Genomic DNA, 24,292 nt, shown 5'->3' with positions numbered 1-24,292 from the left:
AAACAAATCAACTCTTAACTTTCTTAGTCCAAATAAGATAGTCATCCAACAAACACAACCACGAAAAATAAAAATAACAAAAAAACACAGACAAACAAACAAAAGAAAAGGAGAACAAAAAGACATCCACGTAATAATCGAAAGTGGTCGTTTCTGACATGAACAGGACATGGAAGCCTAATTGATGATGGCATATTTACAAACACATGTTGCGGTCTATCCTTGCCAACCCTTCTCTACCATTTTGTGTGCCTCTTCTCATGCAACTATCCCCCATGACAAACAAATTCTGAACATATCAAGGACACTACGACTATTCCTACCTATTCAAAAGGTCCTAAGAAATAAAACAAGAAAAAAAATAAAGTGAGAACAACTTCATAGACCAAACAATAATGGCTGGTTTTTTCTCCACTGACTGAGCTTTTGGAGTTGTCTACCCTCAAGTGGCTGCCTGCAATGATCCATCCCTCCTTAAAGTAATGCTCAGATTGTTAAATCTTTCCCGTGAATATTGCCTTGAGGCTTTTCTCCAGTCTGTACCAGCCTTCATCATCGTGGCAAACTCCTCATAACTTATGCGCCCATCCTGCAGGGTCAAATTAAGAGGTTATCCTTCCAATTTAGCAACAATCATAGGATGATAAGAGATGCACAAAACTCGGAAACATTCTGAGTGTTATACACAATAGTGATATCAAGATACAAACATCAGTAACCAATTCTGTCATTCTCATTCTATCATCCATAGCAGAGAGGGAAAAGCATTCAGATCATATGGAGTCAAGCTGAAGGGAGAGATACGTCTGATATGCATTTGTTTACACCAAGCAAAGGCAATCAGCCTGAGAAGGTCCAACAGTGAATCATGATTTGAGGAAGATAGACACGGTGAGTATTGATAATAAAACAAGCTGCTCAATTGCTCTTAACATGGAAAACTTTCATCACATCACAATCCTGGTGAAAAATGCATCATAATTGACCAATGGCATTTCCAGGCAACAGAACGAGACGAGCAAACTAACAACAAGCATACTGCAAACTGATGGCTTCATGACTGAGAAAGCCCCGAAGGCTCGTTTTTGTAATTAATTTACATCTATATACAATAAATACATAAATAACGCTAACCTTGTCTGTGTCAACATCATGCATAATGGCATTGATAACATCCTCATTATTCGTGTCAACATCATCATTCAAGGATTCTCGCAACTCTTCGATCTCAATGTAACCGCTCTGGTTTCGATCAAAAAATGCAAAAGCTTTATGCAGGTGTTCGTCATTGCCCATTTTTTTAATGTGAACTGAAATTGCAACAAACTCTCCATAATTTAGAGCGCCATCACCATCAACATCAGCCTGTAAAATCCATAGAAAATTCAAGGGACAAATTTTGCATGAATTTCATTACGATATTCTACCGGTATAACAGAATCTATCCTTTTCCCTCTCAGAAAGGAAATATTTTCTGCCACTAAGGCAAATATGCTTACAGCTTCCATAAGGATTTGAAGATCTGCATCAGCAATATTTTGGCCAAGCTTTTGTAACCCAACCCTAAGCTCCTCAAGGTTAATGCTGCCTCTTTTGCCAGTGTCCATCATATCAAAGGCCTCCTTTATGCCAGCTACTTCCTCCACCGACAAGTGTTCAGCTATAACCTGCAGATGGACAGCTCAAAATGTCACTCTTTTTTTTTGCGAAGAGGAATAGAGGATGCAGGATTGTTGGGGATTGAGGAATCGTATAGATGTGCACTGCACAGCCATAATTTAGTGAATAATATTAGTTCCCATGGAAAAAGTTTTCATCATAATTTAAGAATCATTACCCTCAGGGCTCTTTTCTTGAGCTTATTCATCACAGAAAACTGTTTGAGTCTTGCTCTCACAGTCTCACCGAGTGGGACATTTGGAGCCTTCTTTGCATTTTGTATCCAAGGATGCTCTGCAAACAAAAGGCCAGTATAAATTTGCATGTTAACATATAAGCATGCAACTAGATAGCAGACATTGGATTAATAGAAGAAAGAACTACCGAGCACTTGCTGAGCAGTAAGCCTTAGCTTTGGATCAGGATTAAGCATTTTCTTCACAAGATCCTTCGCATTATCAGAAACTCTAGGCCAAGGATCCCTCTTGAAATCAATGAAAGAGCGAATAATTGCCTGCGCTACCCCTTGCTCAGTTTCTGCATGGCCAAGAAAATAAATTCTCTGAGAAGACGATTTTAAAAACAAGCAGCAGAAACCGCATGCAGATAACTATCATGCCCTTTAGGATCATAACAGAAAAAGGGTGAGAATCCACAATGGTTCCATGGGCTAATTAGCTTTCTTTAATAATTTTTTATCCATCTTAAATTAAAGACCATAAAACCATCCAGAAACACTCATTGAACAAACAAGCAAGATAATTAGACAATCAAATCAGGAAAACAACCTGCCCAGAAAGGAGGGACACCACAAAGTAATATATAAAGAATGACTCCAGCACTCCAGACATCAACTTCAGGGCCGTAGTTGCGCCTTAGAATCTCTGGAGCCATGTAATAAGGACTTCCAACTATCTCATTAAATCTCTCACCTGTAGAGAAGAAACGGAATCTTCAGACAGAATAGCAGATGTAAGAATGACATAGATCATGGCTGATGCTTAATTTCAAGAAATATTAACAAAAAGCCATTTAATGTGCTGAGGGAGGCAATTGGCTCAGATACAATGCAATACCAGGTTTGAAGAAGACTGACAATCCAAAATCAATTGCCTTCAACACAGCGGTTTCCTTCTTATTTGCAAATAGGAAGTTCTCTGGTTTGAGATCTCGGTGCATGACTCCATGCTTATGGCACATCTACAGAGCAAATGCATGCAAAAGAAAATCCAATTATTTCAAATGACAAAAAGGCCTGAATATGAAGCACCATCAGCCAATAATGGAGAACTTATGAAAATCATTTGAAGTAATTAAACCAAATAACTAAATGATATGATGCTTTCTTGAAACTTCTGTTACTGCAAATACAATGCAGAAATAGAAAATTCCAATTGTAAATGATCCTGTATTCATAAACATCTAAAAGCTGGCAGGCTAAAACAATAAATTTATAGAAAAGGAAGTAAATAAAGAAACCTAAGAATTTACATATCCTATCAAAAGGATTGAAATGCAAATCAAAATGGAAAAGACACTGGCTATCCGGGAACTTTAATATTAACTCGTTTGTGGTAAAGTATTGATGAAATCAACTGGTTTCCATGTTAAGCCATTATCAGCATAAGGAAGCATATCTTAAAAGTGGGTATTTTAAGCCTAATGAAGAAGAAGGGTAAAAATTAACAGTACACACCAAACATCAAACTACCAAGGGATCCATCATCACCATCATTTTAATTCAAAAGACTATCAGGAAAATCCTTGGTCCCATCAAGCTCGAGATGGTAGCGTCATCTCATACTGAAAATCTATAACAAAGCAATAAACTATACTTGCAACAAACCAACCAAAAGAAATAGGACACAATCAGAACACCAACCTGAACAACTTCCACAATAGTTCGCATAACTGCAGCAGCTGCTCTTTCTGTGTAATGCCCCCTCGCTACAATCCTATCGAACAACTCTCCTCCCTCACACAATTCCATCACAATGTGCACTGCAGTATCATCCTCATAACTAGCCTTTAAGGTCACGATATTTGGATGAGAAGGCAAATGCTTCATTATCTCCACCTCCCTCCTCACGTCATCAATATCCACAGCAGTCCTCAGCTTCTTCTTTGATATGGACTTGCAGGCAAACTTGTCACCAGAGTTTACATCGGTGCACAAATATGTAATACCAAACTCACCACGGCCAAGCTCACGACCCAGATCATAATGCGCTAAAATATCCCTGCCAGTGGGTTCTTTCAGGACCCAAAGCTTGTCTGCATTTCCGGATCCATTGGCTACGGGATAACTATCACCAAAGAATGGATTTTGCTTCTTCTTTTTACCTTTGACTTTCTTCTCGGAGGAAGAAGCTCCGGAAGGGGTAACACAGCAATTACCCATGGATCAAGATCTCTATCTCAAACTTTCAACTTTTCCAAAGAATGACGATCTGCAAAGATTTCAAGAATACCCAGTAAAGCAAAACAAAAGGTTAACGTTTTTATATCCGTCTGCAGCGAACACAAGTAACAAAATCACTGTATAAATATTATTTTGCTTCCAAGTAAAAAGGTCAACATTTTTTAAGGAATAAAAAACTCCATGAAAGTCTGAACCTTTTGGTACAAATCTTTGAATCTGAAAGAAACCCAGAAACAAAATTGAGAACAAATTTTTGTTCGACACGGAGAAAAGCAGATTCAGGCAACAAGTATTCACGAAAGACTACCTAATATGGCATACACCAAATTTGGTAATAAAATAAGCAAACACATCTGCATGGCATAACATAATTTTCAGAAGAGATCAAGAAACCACAAAAATCAAGAAAATTTACAGCACAAAATAGTGACATGTTAGATTACAAAAGTGGGAGAAAAAACCACCTTGTAATGCTGTTGGTTTGGAGACTTGAAAGGAGAATCTGAAGAATACCCAGATGAGCTTATATAGCTGATTAATTAAAAATTAATGCAAGAAAGTAATAATGTGAACAGGAAGACAAAAAGGTTTTAAACGTATGAAGGATGATGAGGTAGACAGAGAGCGAGTAGAGTCAAGAAGCTCTTTTGTATTTTTTTCTTTTCCCCTTTTTCTTTTTAATCTTGCAGAGACTATCCTCCCTCTATCTAATTTTTTTCTCTCTTTCTCTGTCTTAACGTTGGATTCAACGAAGGCAGAGAAACAGCAACCACTTTTGCCTTTTCTTGCTTTTTCTATTACTATTAAAAAAATATGCCAACAAACCTCAGGTACCCAGAAAACAAAACACCGACCTAAACTAAAGGCTCTGTTTTTTTTTTTAATATATATATATAAAGTTGTTTTTCTTATATAATTTCGTTTGGTAATGCGTGATTTTATAAAAATATTTTTTATTTAAAATAATATATTCTTTTATTTTTAACATAATTATATCAAAATTATAAAAAAACTTTAAAAAATACTAATTTAATATTTTTAAAGAAAAAACACTCTGAGAACTGTTTTAAAAAACAGATTAAACACATTACTAATAAATAGAGAGGTGTTTTTACGGAGGTTTTTTTTAATTCTTGATATCAAAGTATTAAAATTATAAAAAATATATTTGGAAAGCATCATTTCTTTAAGCGAAGCTCGAAAACTACTTTAAAACATATAAATTACATTTCTAAAAAAAAAGTTTGTAAAAAGATATTTTCAAGTTAAACTTTTAATATTAGATAAATAAAACATTCTATAATTCTTGACAGGATAAATTAATTTGGAATGCAGCAATAATTGTTTAAAATAGTTGTTTTATATTTTTATATTGTTTTTATTGAAATCAAAAACAATTTTCAAAAATAAAAAAATTATTTCAATATATTTTTAAATAAAAAATAAAACTATATCATAATTTATTTTTGTTCTGAAAAGGGGACGTCTACGTTAATCCAGAGCCATGTATTTATTGTACTTTTAAAGTATGGAGTCTGACCTAATCATATTCAGAATCTGATCATCGGTCAAAATTCTGTAATCTACTTTGGATTTTTGTAAATGGTATCAACTTAGGATGTTACTGTTTATCTCCGAGGCCTGCAATGATAGAGACCTCTTGAGGGTAACTTATCTTGTATTTTTATGATTTCTTTTTACTCTTTTAGTTCTGCCACGATCAGTCAGTTTCATCATGATGATGTCCTTAATGGCACCCGCAATTTCCTTAAAATATTTAATTTTTTTATATTTTTAGATTATTTTAAAGTATTATTTTTAAAAATAAAAAGGTATTATCTCAAATTTATTTCTAAACAAAAAAAACAAACATAAGAAATTATCTGGTGGTGAGATTAGGTGCAGACGTAGACCCTACATTTTTTGGTGTTGAAGAAATAATGAGAGGCCATTACTGGAAGCCTCTGTTCGAGCAACATTATCCTAACCTAAATGATTTCAATGGACAGCAGGCCACCCCTTCGTCTGTCCCTCTCATGCAATCGGCACAAAATGCCTGTCCGTCTAGCCATTCTTGGACTCTAGCTGTGGAATCCGTTTTCAATGAGATTCACAGAGAATAATGCTCATATTGTTGAGAATACAGATTATATACGATCAATTAGCCCTTCTCCTGGTTGGTTCTCCTGTGGGTGACAGAGCTCATGCACCGAACAGACATGATGCAACGAGAAAAGGCTGCTGCTGCACACTTCCTAACCAGGAGGTGTGCTCAAGAATGGTCCCTGTATGCTTGTTATTCTCGCTTTTCAGCTACATGCCGATCGATTTCTTTACCCTTTTACTTTTTCATGGACCCCCTTGATCATGCAAGACTTTCCAGGCTAATTAAATGGTTTTAATCTGGACATCTGTAGCAGCAAGCCATGAACCAGTGAAATAATATGCATGGATGATAAACAGAGTAATCAGAGCCCAGCATTCCGGTGCGGTCAGTAGATGCCGACAAAATATAAAAATAAAATACTATGGCTTTTGACCACACTCAAAAGCCTAAGGATGTGTGCAGTGAAGCAGCTGGGATAGACTTGGTTCGGATTTAAATCAGCTCATACATAAACATGGACCTTAACTTCTTCTCGGAATTAAGGACACCGTTGACATTAGCAGTAAAGTATTCATCAAATGTAATTTAAAAATGATATTTATTCTATCAGTGATTGCAAGTAATGTAACATGCTGCAGGGATTCACGTTATCTTCCTGTTAATTAGCAGCCATGTGCAAATCCATCCTTTAGCTGAAAATACACCAAGCTATCCAGACCTCCATGTATGTATCTTCAATTTCCAGTTCATCATCATTAATTGATCTAGAGCCTCAAAGCTACTCCTCTGGAAATCCTTGGAGGGGTTATTGTAGTCTTAAAAAATCTCTGAACACAAACCTTATCGATTGATTCGTTGATAAGATACTTTGAGGTTTGAACCGAACACCATGGATCTGTGTTAGATACTGTGCTTCCATAATATTGAAAATACACATAAAATCAAAACCATAGTGCCCTGGAATTTAGTGTTTGCAATTTAGACCAACCTGCAGCTAGTTTTTCTCCATAACACAAGTAAAAAATGTGGGTATATATTATATAATAATATAAATTATATTTTTAAATATTATTTAATAATTTAAATTATGGGGTTAAGATATTTTTTGACATAATACTAGAATCTTGATGATTAAATAGTCATGAGTTTAAATATTATCATTTTTATTTTATTTAATAAAAATTAAATACAAGATAATACGAGGTTATATAAGTTTTAAGTTTAAAAAGTTTTTATTTAAAAAAATATGTTATAAATTATATTTTAAAAATATTTTTTTATAATATTTCTGATTTATTAGGATTTATTCATCCATGATTATTTGTTAGGAGGACAGTTTTTCATGACAGATTCAATATACACACAAATATCCACGGAGGACAGTTTTTCATGACAGATTCAATACACAAATATCCATGACAGAGAAGGTTTTTTTAATAAAAATATCGTATTTCAAGTGAAAAAACATATACTTTCAATTTGATAGAGAAGATTTTTTTTTTATAGAAGGGAATTTAAGTTTGATTCTAAATTTGTTAACACAGACCAAACAACCGACGCTCATAATCTTAATAATGGAGGTCAAATACAGGACGATAAGAAAAAGTAACGGGGGAGAGGTAATTAAGGCACCTGAAGATGATGATTGTTCCAATAAAATAAAAATCTATCATTGCTTTGCCTGTGCAATTTCATTAATTTAACAAGTAGAAAAAAGAAAATTAAAAGAAAAATTGTTGGGTGCTTCCAAACTTAGAGTTTGTTTATTAAGTGTATTATAGTTGTTTTTTAAATAAATTTTTATTAAAATATATAATAATAATAATGATATTTTTTAATTTTTAAAAATTATTTTTAATATTAGAATCTAAAATAATTTTAAAACATTTAAAATATATTAATTTAAAATAAAAAAAAAATTATTTTTTAAAAAAACAAACACACCCTTTTGGTCAGTGTGCTAGAAATATCAAGTCGCTGGCAAAAGAAATCTATCGTGCCTATAAATGGAAAAGGACTGAAAATACCTTTTTATTACGAATGAAAAGCAACCATGATGACAGTGCCTAAATAAATATGAACACGCAAACAAAACTCAAAACGTAAAACACGCATACAAAGATGAAGAAATCAGGAGGGGCAGCAGACAAGAAAAGGGTTCGAAGATCATCAGGGGCCGTAACTAATGCCTCCAGAGATCAGAACTCTGATACCCCTCCTAGGGTTTGTCCTATCCTTCTCTCTGATCTAGGGTTTTCCTCTTCTTTTTTTTTTTTTAAATAAAGTCATCATCTTCATGTTACGACTCGTGTAATTGAAACCATTATTGCAATTGTAGAATTTTCCTGTGCTTGATTAAATACGTATGTAAAAAATGTGACCTTCTTTTATACCCATTTGTGTTAAGGAAATCCGAATAACGTGTTCTGTTGTTATGCGGGACCTGAAAGATGCGAACTGTGGTAAGGGTCTGATTTGCATCAAGTTCGATCTTTATGCTTCTTCTTTTTTTCCGTTCCTGGAAACCCATGTCAAGAAACGCAATTTATGGTCTTTAGACTGTCATTTTTGTTAGCAAAACAAATGGAAGTTACATTGTTACTCTTGTGAGAAAACAACCCAATATACAAATTCTCAGTTACTGGTAGTGTTTTCCTCGGTAAGGACTTGATGATTATAAATTATATCTAGAGAAAAAGGATTCAATTTGGAAGTAATGGTATTTCTGGGATACTCTTAACTGTATATTTTGCTGTTCCTTGATTATTGGTTTTTTTTGGTATGAATTCTATATGTTTTTAAACAAACAAATAGGAAGGAATCTGGCATTGGTTTTAGCGATCGATGCGTGAATTCATAAAAAAATTATTTTTATCTGTAGGAACTTTATCGATTTGAGATGAAATGAACGATGTTTGTATCTTTGTCCATTGTTTTACTACTTTTATACGAACTTCCATATTGTGCTGTACTTTTATGGTCCTGTGCCTTGTGAGTGTTTAGTGGCTGTCAAGTCCTTGCAAAATTCTGGTCTTATGTTAGAAGGTGTAGCTTGCTTGTTAAAACTGCCAAGAATTGTTTTAACTAGGAATTTGCTTTTAATGTACGTTAGCCTTATAAATCATGTGAAAAAGGTTGCATGTTTTCTTAATTGTACATTTTTAGTTCATGTAACTAGTAATGGTGGTTTATACTTGTAAGTTATTGCTTGATATTCATTCATCCATATCTGGTGAATGGTTGGTGTGATTAACTTTGGTCTGGTCATTTTTATGCATAATGATGGTTTCAACTTCATTCCTTCTCTAATGTTCACTGACTTGTATGATTGTTTCTCTCTTCAGAAACAAGCTGCAAAAAAGGATGTATTTCAGTTGTTTGCTGAGAAGGTGAGAGATCACAAGGATTTGGTATCTCGTTGGGCTGTCTTACAGGAGACCCGTGTTGAATATTTTAGAGGAAAGGATTTTGTAAGCTTTCTGAAAAATCATTCAGAGGTTAAAGATATATTAGAGTCAAATAATAATTTAGAGGTTGAAGAAATTGCCAATACTTTATTAAGCAAGAACCTTCTAGTGCGTTGTGATCGTGTGGTGAAAATTGTTCGTCCCGGGAAGAAAAAGTTGTCTACCTGGCCAGCACATTTAGAGATCTTTCCTGTAAGTTGTTTCATTTTGCACTTGGATGTTTAGCATGAACTTAATTGATCTTTCAATCAATTGTCTAAACTATTGATTTTTTGACATCACTGTGCAAATTGTTAAGCATCATGCATTTAATATATCCTTGTTTATTATGAAAAGTTAATTTAAACGACTATTTTCTCTGTGATTAGGGTAATTGATTTCTTAGAGATGGGGACTTGTGCATGTTGAGGCTTAGTGGTTAAAAGAATGGATTCTCGTGGTCATCTATTACTCTCTTTCACATTTAATAAGTCTGTCATGTCAGTGGTATTTTTCCCCTTGCATTCTTCTAAGAATGGCTGTACTTTGCCCCGATACATGCTGTATCCTTTTATCATGGAGGTCAGAATGTTATGTACTTTCAATTGTCAAACTTGACCTTCATATCCTTTTTAATAGTGGGAAAATTTTGAGTTGTTGGGATCAATATGGTGAGTCGTAAGGTTGTTAATGAGAAGAATAGGGAAATTTGTGTTGCATAGAAACATTCACCCTTTAATAATGTCTCTGTCCATGTCAGTTTTGTGCCTTTTGTCTCTCTATTTTTTTTTTTGTAGTCAAAGAAATTAAGGGTTTTATTTTGTGTTGCTTCTCAAGCTCGTGTTATTAACATTATGCTGTCCTTTGTAGGATCAAGTGTTTTCAGAAAATGATGCCTTTTTTGCATGGGCGTTTGTAAAACGGAGGCCATTATGGCAAACACTTCTCTCACTTTCCTGGCCCGTGTTGACTCTTGCAATTTGCATGTTTCCTGTATACCCACATCGGTGCAAGCTATTAATCCTCTACTCTTGTGCTGGACTTCTTTTGCTAATTCTCTCACTTCTTTCATGTAAGTACTCCAGGGCTCATTTTTTGTTGCTTCATATTTTTTTCTACTGTATAATTCTTCCTGCACCTCAATGCTACTTATCAAACCCTAGTTTAGAGTTCTGCATCAGTATCATCGCACATGTGGAGCAACATTTGACCAAATTTTTATGATTAAAAATCTAGATTTCTGTTGCTAGCTTATTAATATTTTCATATTTGAAAGTTGGAAACTTCCACACATGTTGAACTCTAAAAGGTGTTTACTTGTCATTTTGGTTTCTTGGCTTGTTTCTACCTCAAACTTCCTTTGTGAGAGAAATAATTGTTCTGAATGTGTAACTAGAGAAATAATGTTATCAAACCCAGAGAACCTGCCAGGTAGGGGTGTAAATTCATACATTTACATTCTTATTAATTTTCTCAAGTAATCAGTATGTGGAGTTACTGAAAAGAGAGATCCCTTTGTGTGTGCTAGTTTCAGGACATGTGGGGGTACTCTTATTTTTGCATATCAGTAGATGCTTCTAGAAATATGGTTTCCTAGTGCTCAATGATTATGAAAAACCCATTATCCTAATGTTCTTGTAATTGCTATTTTTTCCTTTCCTTTTTATTTTTTTTGGCAAAAAACAACCTTGTAACATTTAGATTTTAGGATTGGTGGAGGATATGATTTCCACAGATGGATTTTTTACCATGTTAACAAATATAACAGCTGATGGTGATGTTACCGAGGCTATCATCTGAGTATTTATTAAGTACATCTTTCTGTTGATAAATCTCCTCTCTTATAGTCTATGCACTGTTAGCCTTTTGTTCTTTCTCTACTCTTTGAAGTTGAAACTTCTGTAGTTATACCTGGGCACAAGGGGCATGTCGTGTTAGTGATGATCCGAATGGTGTCTTTTTTCATAAAGCTCCTGTTTTGTGGCATGACCAAACTGTTTTTGTGAGGCATAAGAGGCATCATTACCTTTTGATATCTGAATGTATGATTTGGATGCTTTTTCTATGAACCTTGGGCTGAGCTTTTGTTTTTTAGTGGAAGTTGGGGCTTCTGTGGTGACTCAGGGATCAGGATTGTTCTCTCTTGATGTCAGTGTTGCAGATCATTGCAGAACATTCCCTAGCAAAACTCATCAATAAATTTCCATTATTATCAAATTTGCTTCAGTAGTCTTAAATGATTTTCATCCATATCAATCATTTTTTCAAGATCCAGGGTAATTTGGTTGATCAAGTCAGCTGTGATATGTTTGATTTAATGCTCTTTAACTGGTATGTGAGAAACCACTGGCATGATTCTTTCTCACTGAGCTCTGAGATGAAAGAAAACAATTTCCACCTAAATTTTCTTTACTTGATTTAGCGTTCTGGTGCTGCTCTATCTATGTGTAGATCACTCGCTGGTTATAACCTGGTTTCTTCTAAATTTTCTAGAGTCCTAAGTTCTTTGCATGGTTGGTTTTACATTCTTTATACTAGTCTTATGAGTGCGCATCATGGTTCATATTTTTGCATTATTCTCATTTTTTTTTTTGTAGAATATTGTCGTTTTAGTTGACAGTGATAACTATTACTAAATTATTGCTTCAACTGCTTCTAGGGGTCATTGAGGTTGTCTGTTTATTTTGCAGTGAGAGCCACAGTATTTGGTGTTCTATACCTCATTCTTGGAAAGCGTGTTTGGTTTTTCCCTAACATCCTTGCTGAAGAAGCTACTCTGGGAGAATTATTCCGTTTCTGGCCAAATAAGGATGAGGAGGAGAGGCCCAAGTGGACAACTAGACTTTTCTATGCATTAGTAGCTGTGCTCGTCATATTACTGCTAAGGCACCATGCCCCTGATGAAGCTGCTAGAGCAAGGTGAGTACACCTGTTGCAAAGTTTAGTAGACTGAAAAGGCTGCCTTTCACACTTTGCACAAAATATGATAACTTAAGGAACCAAGATGATTGTGGAAAATTTGAATTATGGTGAACTTATTTTACATTTCTCTTTCACTCGTTTCAAAACTGAGACCCCAGAGTCAATGTCTTCTTTGAGCTATCCTGTTGACATCTTGCTTTTGTGGGTGCAATGCATGTGATTTTTTTGTGCTTATAATATGATTTCACTTAGTGTCCTCAATCAGGAACTTTCTTATAGCATTCACATAAAAAATTGCCACGATGAACCCCTCTTAAATCTTTATTTCTATGCTTGAGTCTAAAGTGCAATTTTTGTCCCGCAGGTATCAGAAGCGGATGTCCAACATAATTGATGAAGTTCTTGAGTGGTCTCCAAGTCTGGCGCTGTCTGGAATGATGGAGAAGCAGCCAACCGTGGTCAATACCACGGAACCCAGCAATTTCACAGATTCCAGTAAAACAGACTCGGAGAAGGAACCTCCAGTAGATGGTGAAGGTGGAGAAACCATCTTAGAACAACATGAGGATGAGGAAACCGAGAGCATAGAGGACACTGATCAACATCAGCATCAAGATCATATATGACAGCAGATCATGTCATACCAAGCAGAAGACAGATACACTACCTTCTTTCGGGTTTCATCTTAAATTTTGAGTGTAAAACTGTGTAATCAAACAGCGAAATAAAGCAGTTTTTAATTTGTGCCATCATTAATAGTGAGAAAATAGATTATAATACTGAGTTAGGGAAATAATGTAATGTAATGAAGAGCCATTTAACTATATCTATCGTATTGGATATATGCCTTTATACATTCTCCAAAGGTGCAGCCCTTTTTTTCAGACTTGTTTCGTTAAATTCGTGCCATTATTAACTGGTGCCATCTCGAAGATTTTGTTTCTGTATTTTGATCTTCGTATCAGAATGGTCGTTGAGGGGACTCTGCATTGGATTTACGATCGTTCTTTTTTCACCTCCCAATGGATGAGTACGCAAGTGGTGTTTTTACCCCTACTTCTCCCCCTTGGATAGCTCTTTTAACTTCTAGCACTATCATGGTTCATCGGAGTCTGTGCCAACATCTCTCTCTCTGCATTCATTGCTGGGCTCACTTTAGTATTTCCGAAAGACGGATTAATCTATCTGCACGGAATTAACAGGACCGTATATGAAGCGTAAACAAATACCATGCCAACTGAATACTTCTCCAAGACGAAGGGATGCCTTGCGTTTGTTCCTGCTTTTTGGGCCCAGACAGCAAGTTGCACGCTAACAAGGAATGAACATGGCATGCACAGATATTAATCAACGTGGACTTGTCGGTACCAATGTCATGTATCTGATGGCATAGAAGAAAAAAATTACTTCGTAGAGAATAAAATGTTCTGATGTCAAGTATCTGACCAACCAAAAAGGTTGCACCGAAGAGCTTGGCCTAGCAGTGGCAGGAGCCTAGCTTCTTCCGCTGCGCATGGGTTCGAGCCCTGGCGTTGCACGTTTATCAGTCCCGCGCTGTCTTATCTGCCTGCTAGGTTTGCAGGGTATTTAGTGGGCCGTGGGAATTAGTCGTGATGCGCGCTGACTCGGACACCCCACATTAATCAAAAAAAAAATTGAGACCTCTGATTGTGGTTGTACAAGTTACGCGCATTGTAAAATCAAACCAGTGCCCCATCGAATTGCAAGTGAAAAGAAGTTGTCAAACAAGACAGTCTATACGTTAAAAAAGAGTGCTGATAGGCTACAATCTAACCAGAGACTACTTCTACTTGAGTTTCCTTGACAGTTCTATGTACACAGGAAAAAGAAGAGAGAGAGTGAGAATAATGATGCACGCGAAGCTTTGGCAGACAAAAGAAGCCAACCACGGATTCATCATCTCCTTCACCCTGTTCAAGCCACAAGCAAGAAAAAGAAAAAGCCAAGAATGATTTGCCGCCTGGCAATATATATTGCCAAGTGCGTGGTTGCCTTGTGAGAGAGAGGATTCAAGTTTCGCTACTTGCGTGCATTGGACCCTCCACCTTGGCATCCACTTAACATGCTGGGTTCAATGTGGGCCAAAAGACCTTCGTTTGGCCTGGTTCCCCAGTTGCTGGCCCGGACGGTCCTCGTCCTCATTTTCACCTGAACGGTCTCCGTCCTCATTGTCACCCAGGTACGAGCCATATGCAGAGGATTGCAAGCCACTGTGTTTTTGATAGTGGCAACCTCTATTTACATAGTCATGAGCTTCAAAAGTGTCATGCACTTGGGACTCTCTTGCTTCCTTCTGACCATCAGAGGAATTCCAAGTTTCAACAGAGTCAGAGGGCAAGAGTTCAGAACCTGATGAACTCCGTGACTGAGATGCATGGACCAGACCAGAACCATTGAGCTTGCCTTCGGATGTGTTCTTTGAAGCATCATCACCTGTTTTCTTTGCAAAACGTCCTCCAGAACTCCTTTCCCTTCTCATAGCATGCCGGTGCCGAGATTCATGAAGATATGGCTGAAGAATATAAGAGGGAGAGAGGGAGAGGGAGAATATCACTAGTTTGACAACATGTTAAATATTGCAGACAAAGCAGGAGCTAGCAACTATCTCAATCTATCACCCATAAAACATTTATAAAACATTGTACCGGGATTTCTATGGGGATTATGTACCAAAAAAGGAGAAAAATCTCATTCACTTAGAAAGAAGTACCCTTGCATGGTCATTAACAATTTAAGGAGACTAAGTGCAACATATTAGATTTTTACAGTTCTTGGTCAACAGTAATATAACCTGAAGCCTCCTCAGGACAATTCTTAAGAACTAAAATGATCGGTGGAATATAATCATGGTGCCTAACTTGACATTACTAAAGTGAGAGGTTTAACATGGAACTTGTTAACTAAATGATACAAACTGCAAGCTTAATAATTACATTGAAGCGATAAACAAGAGGAAGTTAATTAGTACATCCGGCATTATGTGTGCAATAAAAAAATATTAGCATATCATCTAACAGCAAAAGACAATCAGAGGAAAGAATGAGACAGAATATCCCAACTTGGCAGTTTGAATTTACCTTTCTATCTTTTATCAGCTTCTTGTCAACCTCCGCTTTTGCTCGTTGTTCTCTTCGCCTAATAATCCCTGGGTATTGTTTGGCATTTACAAAAACAGGATCCTGAGCCACCTCAAGGGGCAAAAGCATTCTGGCATGTGGCATTCCAACAAATTGCGGATAACCCTGACCATTGAATGATTATATCTATTCCATTAAAAGTCTATAACATTCCATGTTTTGAACACACAAAACAAATTAATTAAGCAAATACACACACACACACACACACACAGAACTCTGATTTCTGTTCACAAGCAAGTGATGAGCATATTGGTAAATAACACACACACACACACACACACAGAGAGAACTCTGATTTCTGTTCGCAAGCAAGTGATGAGCATATTGGTAAATATCCCAATAGATTGCTAGTGAATCTGACTTCCTCCTTACTTACTGCATGCAGATAATAAGCACGTCATAATTACAGTTTATGAAGGTCTCACTCCTGTCATTATCTAGAATCAGGTGAGAAGTTTGCCTCTTCTTCTTTTCCTTTTCTTTGTTAGAACATCAAATGTGTGCCACTAACAAAATTTGTCAATTGGGCAAAAATGTCATTACATCTTCACATACTTACCCAACCAAGATAGAAAGTACATTTACAACTTCCCAGAGAAAAGCAGTCCCAGCGGAATAAGTTATCCTTCCATGAGTTTTATGAATTGGAGGTCTGCAAAAGCATCCCTTTTTCTTTTAAATAATGGTAAAAGACAAACCACTGGAATAGGTCTAGACATGTTGAAGTATTCCCCGCTTGTTAATTTGTTGACAAAATGAAAAATAAAATAGGACAGGACAGGCCACAGCCTCCGAATTAAAAGAGCTAAAATTTAAGAGACATTGGAAAAAATGAGTGCACTGCTAAACTTGACCCTTTGAACTCTGGAGAACAAGCAAGGTGCACCACGAAAGAATCTTTTGGCTTTCATCTTTTGCATTTCCCACACAAATAGAACTCACATATCTCCTTTTCATCTAAATAATTCGTGAGTTAGAAATAAAAACTTATTTTTCTTACCAGGACATGGTTACTCTAGAACAATCCAGTAGACCATATCTTCCAAAACCCACAGAATGGAGATACGAAACTTTAATTTCGCTAAATGAATTCAGAATTCTTTCACCAATGGAAAGTTTAAGGTGTAAGATCTCTTGGTGATTTTGACTTGCAAAAAAAAAAAAACACCATTTTTCCAAGGACATATGAATTTTGTCTTGGGAGTAATGAATAAACAGAGAATATCACATATAAATCCACAGGTAATTCCTCAAGGTATCAAGATATGACTGCAAGAATATGGTAAGGAAGTGTTAAGCTTACATACCACAGGCTGATGATGTCCATAAGCCATCATTCCACTGTAATAAGGATCCTGGTATGGGTTTGATGCACATGCCTGCAGAAGAAATGCCAGAAAATAGAAATCTCTTCCAATGGCATGTAAAGATGGATTCTATAAATATATAGTGTCTACGGTCTACATATGAATCAATCAGCACACGAAGCTTAGAAGACAAGATATTTTGTGGATGGAAGGAATGAGAACTTACAATAGAGTGACTAACAAGCTCAAACTGTGGAGATTGTGAGAGGCCATTGTGCATTGTAGTCATACTAGACACAAGACCCTGAAGATTTTGCAAATGTCCATGATTCCCTAATAAGCATTAATGGAAAAAAAAAAATGCCTAATTAGCACTGAACCAGTATGCTGTGTCTTTCCTTGTGAACAAGGAACTGTGCATTGCTGCGCTGTGTCTTTCCTTGTGAACAAGGAACTGTGCATGGACAGAACAAGGCCAAATGAATACATTTGCGCTCACAAAGGAAGTATTACTCTTCATCCAAAATGTGATACCCGTGGCCTATGCTACATGAAAAGGTCAAATTTAGCATCGATAGAAACTAGATAGCACCTATATAGTTGATTTACAGACATGGAGAACAGCTGAGTTTCATCTACCATGTTGAAAGAAGCACGATTTAAAAAAAAAATGATGTCAAAACTTGTAAATCTAAAGTGATAAAAGCTGAGCCACGGAGGCATGGCAAAAAATAATGAGTTGAGAAATGTCAGAACGAAGCAATTACTAAAATATTAAGCATAGAGTTTATGCAATAGCAAATAGTCCTAATCCACTTTGTGCAAGAAAGTAGTTAGCAGCACCTAATTGGGATGATGCAGTGGCTTGGGAATCTTTGATCGCATCAGCATCTTCCTCATTCAGTCTACCACTCGACAGAGACTGATCATCATTTGATTCAGAACCATTATGTCCTTCTGAGTTGGATATATTTCCACCGGTCATGGCAGGAGGCATGGAGCTATAACCTATATTGCGCCACCAAGGTTCAGAGTGAACTGTATACTGTTGAGTGCCACTCTGATTGGGTTCTGGCACAATAGTTTTTTCAGGCTTTGACTGCATACCTTCAAAAAGTTATTTTATTAGTTCTCGCTTTCCTAACCAGGCACAGGAAGAATCTAATGGTAGCAGGTGAAATTCATATAGTAAACGTGCTACGTGAAACAAAACTTGAAAAAAAAAAGGCATATTACAAGCAAATATGACAGGGATGCTCAAGAAGAGAAGATTGGAGGATAGATACTTTGCAGATGGTCATTCTACGCGGGAACACATTCACTGTCTACGTAAAAGCACGAATAGAGAAAAATAAAGAAGCAATTTGCCTTGCCTTAAAAAAGAAGCGATAAAATATCAGACTCTATTTCAATACTAAACTTCTGGATGAAGCAGGACCAATAACATGGACGTGAAGAGCTTTCGTCATCAAACTCAAAACACAGAATGATCTGGCTGATTTGCTTCATCCTCAAGCCACAATATTAATATTATTAATTAAAGATTCACCCGTCAAAAGTGATAAAACCACGGCACCACGAGGGAAAAAACAATAGACTGATAAGGTAGATTTCTTAATTGGTATTTCAACATATCAATTGAGTTAAAACACATTTTCCATACATATAATAAAAAAATGTTTAAATACCGATAAAACCAAGTTTTTCCCTCTCATCAAAAATCAATTAGCTTAATCAGAACCTCTACCTGGCCAAAAAGCGTTTCAATATTAACCTAAAAAGTGCACAAACTTTTAGTTCTACTACATTTCTCAAGGATAATAACCAGCACCGGTATCTATCTCAATTTCTCAGCCGTTGAACCAGAAACCCCAAACTTTCTTAGCAACCAAACAAGAAGAAACCCGAATAAGGATTTTCCTAAAAAAAAATCAAGCAAATGGAATTCAAGAGAGAAAATCAGTTAAATTCAAGAAACGAACCGTGCAACTAACTAACTGTACAGTCAATAATTAAAAAGAAGAAGTCTAAAATAAGCAACTGATAAAGATACTTACCGGTGTAGACCGAGATAAAACAGAACCCTAGATATTGGGGGTTTTAATCTACTCGGGATAGAGGGAGAAATAGAGTCTGTTGCTGTTGAAGCAGAAGTAGTATATAACTATAGTTCTTCTAGAAGAACAGAACTCAAAGAAGGGAGAAGGGGTTTTTTCTCTCTTTATTTCTTCTTCATTTTTTTTTTCCCAACTTGACCTCTCTGTGTTTTTTTTGCAAGAGACGATACGATAGCTCAGCTGGCCCTGGATGGGTCATGATATGCTCACCCTCCTTCTTTCCACGTTGCCTCTTTTTCTGGGACACCTGCCCCGACCTTTCTCCTGCCAACTTCTCCCTCCGTTTTTTCAGTTTTTTTGTCTCTTTCTTCTTCTCATGAACTCTCTCTTTTTATGAATTTTTTTTTTATATGCAACCATTTTTTTATTTTTTTTGGTCATTTTCAAGTAGACTTTTGTACGTGGTTAATGGTGGCCAGGTATTGCCACTTGCTTACTGGAATGTGTGTTAGATATAAATTTTTTTGAACCAAACCAATTAGGTTTATTTTTTTTAATGCTCGTTTTTTGTTTTCAAGCGGGTTTTTTTGGGCTAGGTGTGTGCTTGTGCATTTATTTTTTATATAAAAAGTGATGTTCATGTATCACATATGTATTTTAAAAAATTAAAAAAAAAAACCTCACATCTAGAGTTAGAGTTAGAGACCTAATCTTGAGTTAGAATAGAAGCACCGTGTTTGGGAAAAGCATATTAAATATTTAGAGATGAAATTAAAAATAAAATTTTAATTACACAAAGAATCCAAAATTTAAAAAAAAATATCAATGAAAAGAATAAAAATTAAAATTAACATACAAAATAAATGTTATTTTTTATTGAAAGTTCAATTCAAAAGGAAAGATCAATTTAACAAAAGGACCAAAAAAATAAAAAATAAGAATCAACATTAAAATAGAAAAATAAAACCAATTTTTTTATATTATAGAATAAAATTGAGAAAAATAATAAATTTATCTAGAAAACAGAGATTAAATTAAAAAAACAATACATCACAAACTAGGACCGAAGTATGCTATTGAAAACAACTCGAAATTTTATGAAAAAGTCACAAGCAAAAATTAAAAGATCAATAAAATAAAAACCAAAGTGAAAATTCTTATAAATTAGAATATAACTCTAAAAATTTACATGGCCAACACAAGTTTCAGGGGATGAGATAGATAAAAGGTGAAAGAAAATGTCATAAACAATGACATTTCAAAAACAAAAGAGAATAAAATAATATTTTTATTGACACGATTAAAAAAAAATTGTGAAAGCAAAAGGAAGCTCACAAGTTGCCTAAAAGGTGTAGGACATGTTGTTTTATACATTGCACATGTCAATTATTTTTTTATTTTTATTGTTCTTTATTTTTTATATAAAAAGTGATGTTCATATGTCACATATGTATTTTAAAAAATTTTAAAAAAAACCTCACAAGTTAGAGACCTAATCTTGAGTTAAAATAGAAGCACCGTGTTTGGGAAAAGCATATTAAATATTTAGAGATGAAATTAAAAATAAAATTTTAATTACACAAAGAATCCAAAATTTAAAAAAAAATATCAATGAAAAGAATAAAAATTAAAATTAACATACAAAATAAATGTTATTTTTTATTGAAAGTTCAATTCAAAAGGAAAGATCAATTTAACAAAAGGACCAAAAAAATAAAAAATAAGAATCAACATTAAAATAGAAAAATAAAACCAATTTTTTTATATTATAGAATGAAATTGAAAAAAATAATAAATTTATATAGAAAACAATCAAGATAATAGAAATTAAATTAAAAAACAATACATCACAAACTAGGACCGAAGTATGCTATTGAAAACAACTCGAAATTTTATGAAAAAGTCACAAGCAAAAATTAAAAGATCAATAAAATAAAAACCAAAGTGAAAATTCTTATAAATTAGAATATAACTCTAAAAATTTACATGGCCAACACAAGTTTCAGGGGATGAGATAGATAAAAGGTGAAAGAAAATGTCATAAACAATGACATTTCAAAAAAAAAAAAGAATAAAGTGACGCTTTCATTGACACGATTAAAAAAAAGTTGTGGAAAGCAAAAAGAAGCTCACAAATTGCATACATTGCACACGTCAATTGTTTTTTTATTTTTATTGTTGTTTATATTATTTAAATACCAATTTGTTACCCAAATGATATAATAATAACAATAACAAAAAAATTATTGTGAAAATACAAAAAAAAACACATTAAGTGTCAATTTTAATATATATTTTTAATAATATTTTGATCATTTTACTATATTTTTATAATGAAAAAAACTTATTTTTTCTTTAATTGATTTTTAAATAACTAATAATCATTTTGAAAATACCTGAATTCCATCATAGTCACTTTTAAGATTTTTTTGCTTGGAGAGCAAAGTCACCGTTGCACCCTCTAGTGAACGTTGTTTTTTTAAAGCGGGTGAGTTTAGTACGTTTAGGTGTTGCACTAGTTTAATTTCATGCAGTACGTTTTAGGTTAGATATATTTTAAAAAAATATAAAAAATTATACAGATTACAAGAAAACTGTTTAATATTGATATTAAAATTATCCAATCTTTCCATTCAATTTTTTGCCTAACCCATATTTAAAATTAAATAGTATTTTAGTTAGTTTAATATGATGTAATTAACTTAGCTAGTTTAAAATTAACTTGAATAATTAATAAAAAAATAATTTGACTTTAAAAAAATTAGCCCTGACATTTTTTTTTTAACATTAAGATAATATTATATTGGATTGTGAGTTTACTTACTAAACTTACGACCTGAATCATGAACGTCATTAGATTTAATAATATTTTTTAATTAATTTTTATTTAATTATATAATAATAAATTGAAACATATTATGATAATAAAATGTTTAATTATTTTAATTATTTAATTATATAATAATAAAATCAGATACTTATAAAAACGAGCACTAGAAAAATATTATGATGTTTATTTGAAATTACAATAATCTTATATTAAATAAATTGAAACAAATCATAAAAACCAATTAAAAATCAATAAAACATTTAAAGAGAAAATTGGAATAAAATCAATAAAAACCCAACATTAAAAAATTAAATTGAAAAAAAAATTTAAAAACAATCCAATTACATTAGTCTAAATGACTTAACACACCTGGAGGTTTAAATAAAGCATAGACGTACAAGCCCGGGGCATGCTCACTCTCCCTACCCATTCATATTTTTTATATATATTTTAAATTTTTTATTTATCTGCCTTAATTACTTTAAAAATATATATATAAACAACGCGTTGCATGTTATGACAAGTGACTCTTCACGTATTATTATCCATGAATAGAGGTGATTCTAAAATTTTATTTTTTTAATTTATTTTTATTTAAAAAATTATAAAACCATCAAACCCCACTAAAATCACTTAAAAAAGAAGAGAAATTAAATGAAGTTAAAAATCCAAATCAGACCTGATTTGTCATTGCTACTATTTTTAGAGGGAAAAACTACATCAAATGAACTCCTCCTGATAAAATGAGTTTATAGGAAGAAAATTTTCTTTTTTGGTAATCAAATTGTGGACAGCTGACAACTCTTTCTTTTCTTGTTGTTATCTAATAAGTTTTTTCTTCTTCTCTCTTTAATTTAGAGATTATAAAATAAATAAAATAAACTTGTAAATCAAAATTAAATTTGACATGAATTCTAGAGTGGCAATGTATTTTTTTGTGTTTTATACGAGTTCTCTTTCTTTAAATATCTTGTTTTCAATAGAATTTAAAATTTAATTTTATCCAGTTAAGTAATAAAAAAATCCAGTAAAAAATGTAAAAAAAAAGGGATAAAAAATAAACAATAAAAAATGCATATTTTAAAAATAAAAAGAGAAAATCTATTGTTCACATGAATACGGAAGTCCCCTGACAAAAACCAATTGTTTTTTTTTTCTAACATAGACAAAGTAGTAAGGATTGATATTATTAATATTGTTGTGAATACTATTAATATTTTGTCTGATAGTGTCATTAGATTTGGTGATGACTATAATTATATAATAATGACTATAATTGTAGTAATAAGTACCATTATTTTTTAATAAAAAAACAAAGTGTGAAACCAATTTAGAAGTAAAAAACTCCTATTATCAACTCTTCAATAAACAACTTTCAAAACACCTTGAACGCACATTCTTGACTTTGTAAAATATTTTTTGTCTGGCTTTTCAATATTTTTTTCTCACGAGTCCTTAATTTCCAAACTCTCACGGCCTGCATTAATTTTTCCTTCACGACCCGAAATTATATTTATGCTTGCCTTGATCTTAAAGGAGAGGGAAACAAACTTACAGGTGAAATCCTTGCTATCTTTTAATTGATGAATAAAATAGTTTTGTGTTAATACGATTAAAGCCCGTTAAAACAAGATGGAAAATCAATGATTTTATCACCAAAGCCTACCCCAGAGGTGTAGTTTAGACGGTTAATTAATATTTTTTCATATTATAGCATACTCATATGTTTGGGTTTAGTAGTATACTAAACCTAAATATATATAAGCTTAGCGAATTATTAGATCTGATATCTCTAAAGCAGTTATAAGCTGAACCCAAATAAATATAGGTTTAATAAATTGACAAACCTAACATTTTTATGTTTAACTACACACTGAGTCCAAGTGCATATAAGTTTGGCGAATTATCATACCTAACATCCTTAAATTCACTTGCACGCTAAGTCCAAATAAAATATCATATATAACATTATTAAATTTAGCTAAATGTTAAGGTTAAATACATATGAGTCTGATGAGCTGCTAGACCTAATATTTTTTTATCTAACTACATGGTAAACCCAAACGGACATGAGTTTGGTTTAAACCCACCATCCCTAAGTTTATTTATGTGCTGAACTTAAACAGATACGGGTATAACAAGTTATCATAGCCGATGCCAGTAAACTTGGTATCGTGCTTGGTCCACCGTTATATGCCGATGAGATTTCGTTTGTTTTTTTTTCATGACTTTTAACATAAAATGTCAATGTTATAAATAATTATCTTTCTACGTCTTTGGATGTATACAAGTATTTTAAGAGCCGACTAAATCTTTATTAATATTAAAATTGTGTAATAAATATTTATCTCTTGTTAATATAGTATAAGAGATTTTTATCT

General features: G+C 33.8%; 3 protein-coding genes and 1 long non-coding RNA gene across 9 annotated transcripts; 2 read left to right on the top strand and 2 right to left on the bottom strand.

Moving 5' to 3' along the window:
- Positions 1-106: 106 nt before the first annotated feature.
- On the bottom strand, positions 107-4,936 carry LOC105126387 (calcium-dependent protein kinase 8-like). Of its 2 annotated transcripts, XM_011027244.1 has the most exons (10): positions 4,546-4,936; positions 3,542-4,109; positions 2,736-2,859; positions 2,448-2,591; positions 2,044-2,196; positions 1,838-1,953; positions 1,500-1,667; positions 1,135-1,365; positions 440-589; positions 107-335 (listed from the first exon to the last, which is right to left on the bottom strand). In XM_011027244.1, the coding sequence occupies exons 2-9, from the start codon at positions 4,058-4,060 to the stop codon at positions 443-445; spliced, it is 1,602 nt and encodes a 533-aa protein (XP_011025546.1). In that variant the 5' UTR covers positions 4,061-4,109; positions 4,546-4,936; the 3' UTR covers positions 107-335; positions 440-442. The 2 variants fall into 2 exon arrangements, with proteins under 2 accessions (XP_011025546.1, XP_011025545.1); XM_011027243.1 differs by having other exon boundaries at positions 107-589.
- A 3,280-nt stretch (positions 4,937-8,216) lies between these two features.
- Positions 8,217-13,443, top strand: LOC105126386 (uncharacterized). The gene is made up of 5 exons (XM_011027242.1): positions 8,217-8,411; positions 9,533-9,847; positions 10,505-10,706; positions 12,325-12,553; positions 12,921-13,443. Exons 1-5 carry the CDS (start codon positions 8,310-8,312, stop codon positions 13,180-13,182), a joined length of 1,110 nt encoding a protein of 369 aa, XP_011025544.1. The 5' UTR covers positions 8,217-8,309; the 3' UTR covers positions 13,183-13,443.
- Positions 13,444-14,251: 808 nt separating this feature from the next.
- On the bottom strand, positions 14,252-19,446 carry LOC105126385 (nuclear transcription factor Y subunit A-1-like). 5 transcript variants are annotated; one of them, XM_011027239.1, is made up of 7 exons: positions 19,078-19,446; positions 18,261-18,349; positions 17,868-18,131; positions 17,251-17,357; positions 17,025-17,096; positions 15,655-15,819; positions 14,252-15,089 (listed from the first exon to the last, which is right to left on the bottom strand). In XM_011027239.1, exons 3-7 carry the CDS (start codon positions 18,127-18,129, stop codon positions 14,649-14,651), a joined length of 1,047 nt encoding a protein of 348 aa, XP_011025541.1. In that variant the 5' UTR covers positions 18,130-18,131; positions 18,261-18,349; positions 19,078-19,446; the 3' UTR covers positions 14,252-14,648. The 5 variants fall into 5 exon arrangements, with proteins under 5 accessions (XP_011025541.1, XP_011025539.1, XP_011025543.1 ...); XM_011027237.1 differs by lacking the exon at positions 18,261-18,349 and adding an exon at positions 18,831-18,944 and having other exon boundaries at positions 19,082-19,446; XM_011027241.1 differs by lacking the exon at positions 18,261-18,349 and having other exon boundaries at positions 17,868-18,164; positions 19,082-19,446.
- LOC105126384 (uncharacterized) lies at positions 15,826-16,932 on the top strand. Its single transcript, XR_842419.1, has 2 exons — positions 15,826-15,950; positions 16,027-16,932. It is a non-coding gene; the product is annotated as an uncharacterized LOC105126384 (long non-coding RNA).
- Positions 19,447-24,292: the final 4,846 nt, after the last annotated feature.

This window comes from Populus euphratica, unplaced genomic scaffold (genome assembly GCF_000495115.2).
Source record: "Populus euphratica unplaced genomic scaffold, PopEup_1.0 scaffold78.1, whole genome shotgun sequence".
Taxonomy (NCBI): domain Eukaryota; kingdom Viridiplantae; phylum Streptophyta; class Magnoliopsida; order Malpighiales; family Salicaceae; genus Populus; species Populus euphratica.
The sequence above is the reverse complement of the archived record's forward strand: the minus strand, read 5'-3'. Positions and strand labels throughout refer to the sequence as shown.

Bases quoted from the DNA above. Each gene is read 5' to 3' on its own strand.
- LOC105126385 (XM_011027239.1), bottom strand. From the start codon at position 18,129: ATGCAGTCAAAGCCTGAAAAAACTATTGTGCCAGAACCCAATCAGAGT. The intron at 17,358-17,867 runs GTGCTGCTAACT...AATGCTTATTAG, and splicing joins CACTGCATCATCCCAATTAG to GGAATCATGGACATTTGCAA. The intron at 15,820-17,024 runs GTATGTAAGCTT...TTCAATGGTCAG, and splicing joins ATGGACATCATCAGCCTGTG to GGTTATCCGCAATTTGTTGG.
- LOC105126387 (XM_011027243.1), bottom strand. From the start codon at position 4,060: ATGGGTAATTGCTGTGTTACCCCTTCCGGAGCTTCTTCCTCCGAGAAG. The intron at 2,860-3,541 runs GTTGGTGTTCTG...TTTGCTCTGTAG, and splicing joins CTATTGTGGAAGTTGTTCAG to ATGTGCCATAAGCATGGAGT. The intron at 2,592-2,735 runs GTATTGCATTGT...TCTTCTCTACAG, and splicing joins GTCAGTCTTCTTCAAACCTG to GTGAGAGATTTAATGAGATA.
- LOC105126386 (XM_011027242.1), top strand. From the start codon at position 8,310: ATGAAGAAATCAGGAGGGGCAGCAGACAAGAAAAGGGTTCGAAGATCA. The intron at 10,707-12,324 runs GTAAGTACTCCA...TTTATTTTGCAG, and splicing joins AATTCTCTCACTTCTTTCAT to TGAGAGCCACAGTATTTGGT. The intron at 12,554-12,920 runs GTGAGTACACCT...TTTGTCCCGCAG, and splicing joins GATGAAGCTGCTAGAGCAAG to GTATCAGAAGCGGATGTCCA.